The sequence below is a fragment of the Gavialis gangeticus genome, unplaced genomic scaffold (assembly GCF_001723915.1).
Source record: "Gavialis gangeticus isolate Ggan-Ray unplaced genomic scaffold, GavGan_comp1, whole genome shotgun sequence".
NCBI classification, from domain to species: Eukaryota; Metazoa; Chordata; order Crocodylia; family Gavialidae; genus Gavialis; species Gavialis gangeticus.
Genome location: NW_017728998.1, coordinates 46,492,421 through 46,494,975, shown reverse-complemented (window position 1 = coordinate 46,494,975; position 2,555 = coordinate 46,492,421). Strand labels below are relative to the sequence as shown.

The window sequence follows — 2,555 nt, the reverse complement described above, 5'->3', positions numbered from 1 at the left end:
GGCGGCCGCGGCCAAGAGGCCCAAGGTAGCGGCGTGGCGGGGCCCAGGGGGCAGCAGCAGGATTCTGCGGGGGGGGCAGTGAGGAGCCGAGACGGCGCCGGTTCGGGCTCCGCTCCAGCCCCGCGCAGGAGCGGGGCCGCCTGGCCTGGCCGTGGGGCAGCGCCGGCCCGGAGAGAGAGATGCGAGTCACGGCGGGGCCCCGGCCCCGGGCCCGCCGCTTTGCTGCTCGTGGCAGCCGGGCAGGCAGATAAACCCGGGCAGGCGTGCGGATGACAGGAGGGTCTGTGCTGGTGTCGCAGGAAGGGGCAGGGACGATCGCAACGAAGCTCAGAGGACGCAGGGTCTGGCCCGAAGAGTTTCATGTGGTCCTGACAGTGCTCCTGGCTGGTTCCTCTCCTGGGCAGAGGGTTGGTTGCACCTCTGCACACCAGAAGTGTCATTGCTGCGTCCCAGCCCAAAGGACTTCACAGCACCAAGTTTAAAAATGCAGTTTTTGCTTCCCTGCCAATCAGGAGTGAGCTGCCAGCAGGCCCCTCAACCAGTCAGCGGCAGGGGGGTACAGGGGAACCTGCCAGATTAAAGGAGCTGCAGTGCAGCCTACTTCTGCCATTAATCCCGTAGAGCCCTAGGCATTGTTTAACAGAGGGGATTTGCTCTTGCCAGATTGCTCAGGTCAGAGCTACAGCTAGAACCTGAGTTTTTTTCATCCAGTTGGTTGCTGTCTCCACTGGGTCATTGTGCTGCTTCTCTTCAGCTAATGTGGCTAAGCAGGAGCTTGGCACAGTCCCTATTATGCCTCCTGCCCTGGGATCTCCCAGCTTGGACTGTCCATGCTCCCAAAGCTTGACTTGCTTTTCTGTTCACAGGTGGTGGCAGAAAACAGTCCTGCTGAGGATGGCAGCACTGACGCCATCTCTGGCTTCCTGGGCTGGTGTAAGAAGATTGGTTTGGAGCTCAGCCCCAAGGTAGGAGATCGTGGTGATGGAGCTGGGTGTCCAGGGAGCCTTGCTGGGGCAGGGAATGGTTGGAGAATAAGACCCATACACCTGTGTGTCATAGAGAGGCTGAGCTTGGCTTATACAGCTGAAACTGTTACCTCACTGGGCTGGCAGGAAAACAGGATAGCGGGGCTCCTATTGTGGGATGGGGCAGGAGTAGCTGAGAGGGCAACAGTTAGGCAAAGTGAGGGGTAACAAGGCAATTCCCACTTACCCTCTCATGTGTTGGTGGAAGGCTGCAGCACTCAGGGTGGATTACTGGCCTCCTGTTGGGGGTTGGGAGCAAGTTTCTGTGGACAGTGGCTTGATTTAGTCGTCAACCTTTGGCTGTGGCTTCACTTGCAGCACTTCAGAGCTGCCCTATCAAATTCCTGGGGCTGGGATTTTGTCACTGGGGTCACCCAGCAGAGTCTCCTGCTTCCTCCTAGGTCTGTGTGAGCAGAGAAGGCACCGTGGCAGACTATGGCATGTTGGCCAGAGAGGACCTGCAGGTTGGAGAAGTCCTCTTCACCATTCCAAGGGCAGCCCTCCTTTCCCAGCACACCACCTCCATTCAGCCCCTCTTGGAGGAAGGTACAAGAGGGCATGCTGGACCCCAGGAGCTTGGACCGGACATCCCATCACTGAGACTGTTGTTTCTGTGGTGGAAGAGGGTGGTACCCATGGGGCTCTCTACAGGTGCAGGGGGGACAGTAGGGGGTCTGAGCTGGATATTGGGACCAGGGTGCTGTAATTTTGCAGGACTTCTAACAAACAAAAGAGGGTAGGGGATTGGTAGGTAAGAGTCTTTTCTACCCTCACCTTCCCAACCACCCCATCCCTGAGCATCACCCATCAGGAGCTTTCCAGCAAAATGCTTCTGTTGAAAAATCGTCATAGGTTGAAAAGGAAACTGTTGGTGGCAAAATCATGCTTTGTCCACACTTATTGAGCAGTTTCCTCAGTCTAGGATGAAAGCAGGGAGACCCAGGATACCCCACAGCCCAATGGCACAGATATGAGACACCCAGGATCAAGTGTCAATCTGCCTAGGCTGAATCTTATCCCTGCCCCCAGGCCTGCTGGCTGCTCCAGGTTGGGTCTCTTGCTCCCTCTTCTCAGTTTGTGGATGATGGAGTCAAGTGTATGTTTAGCAGTTTTTCAGATGACACCAAGCAGACACTTGAGGGCAGGGCTAGGATCCAGAATGACCTGGATAGACTGGAGAAATGGTTCACAACCAATGAGGTGAGATTCAGCAGAGTGCAAAGTCCTGCACTTGAAATAGAATGACTGCATGTACAAATGCAGACTCGGGAATACAGTACAGTACAATACAAATGCAGTACTGCAGAGAAAGATCTGGGGGTTACAGTGGACCATAAGTTGAATATGAGCCAACAGTATACTCTTGTTGTGAAAAAAAGCCAACCAGTCAGTATGCTGGATTGTATGAACAGCTGGGATAATGTGCCCAGTTTTAGGTTCCACAAATCAAGAAGGATGTGGAGAAATTAGAAGAAAGTTCAGTGCAGAGTGACAAAAATGATCAGGGGCCTGAGAAGTAAGATTTATGAG

General features: G+C 54.6%; 1 protein-coding gene across 1 annotated transcript in view; it reads left to right on the top strand.

The window, feature by feature from the left end:
- Position 1: 1 nt before the first annotated feature.
- The window catches only part of SETD6 (SET domain containing 6), a gene marked incomplete at its 5' end in the record, with an annotated part of 12,995 nt that continues 10,441 nt past the window's right edge, over positions 2 to 2,555 (top strand). Inside the window, 3 exons of the mRNA XM_019505300.1 lie at positions 2 to 25; positions 867 to 965; positions 1,427 to 1,571. Coding sequence (XP_019360845.1) covers positions 2 to 25; positions 867 to 965; positions 1,427 to 1,571 — 268 coding nt within the window. The remainder of the gene's footprint in view (positions 26 to 866; positions 966 to 1,426; positions 1,572 to 2,555) is intronic.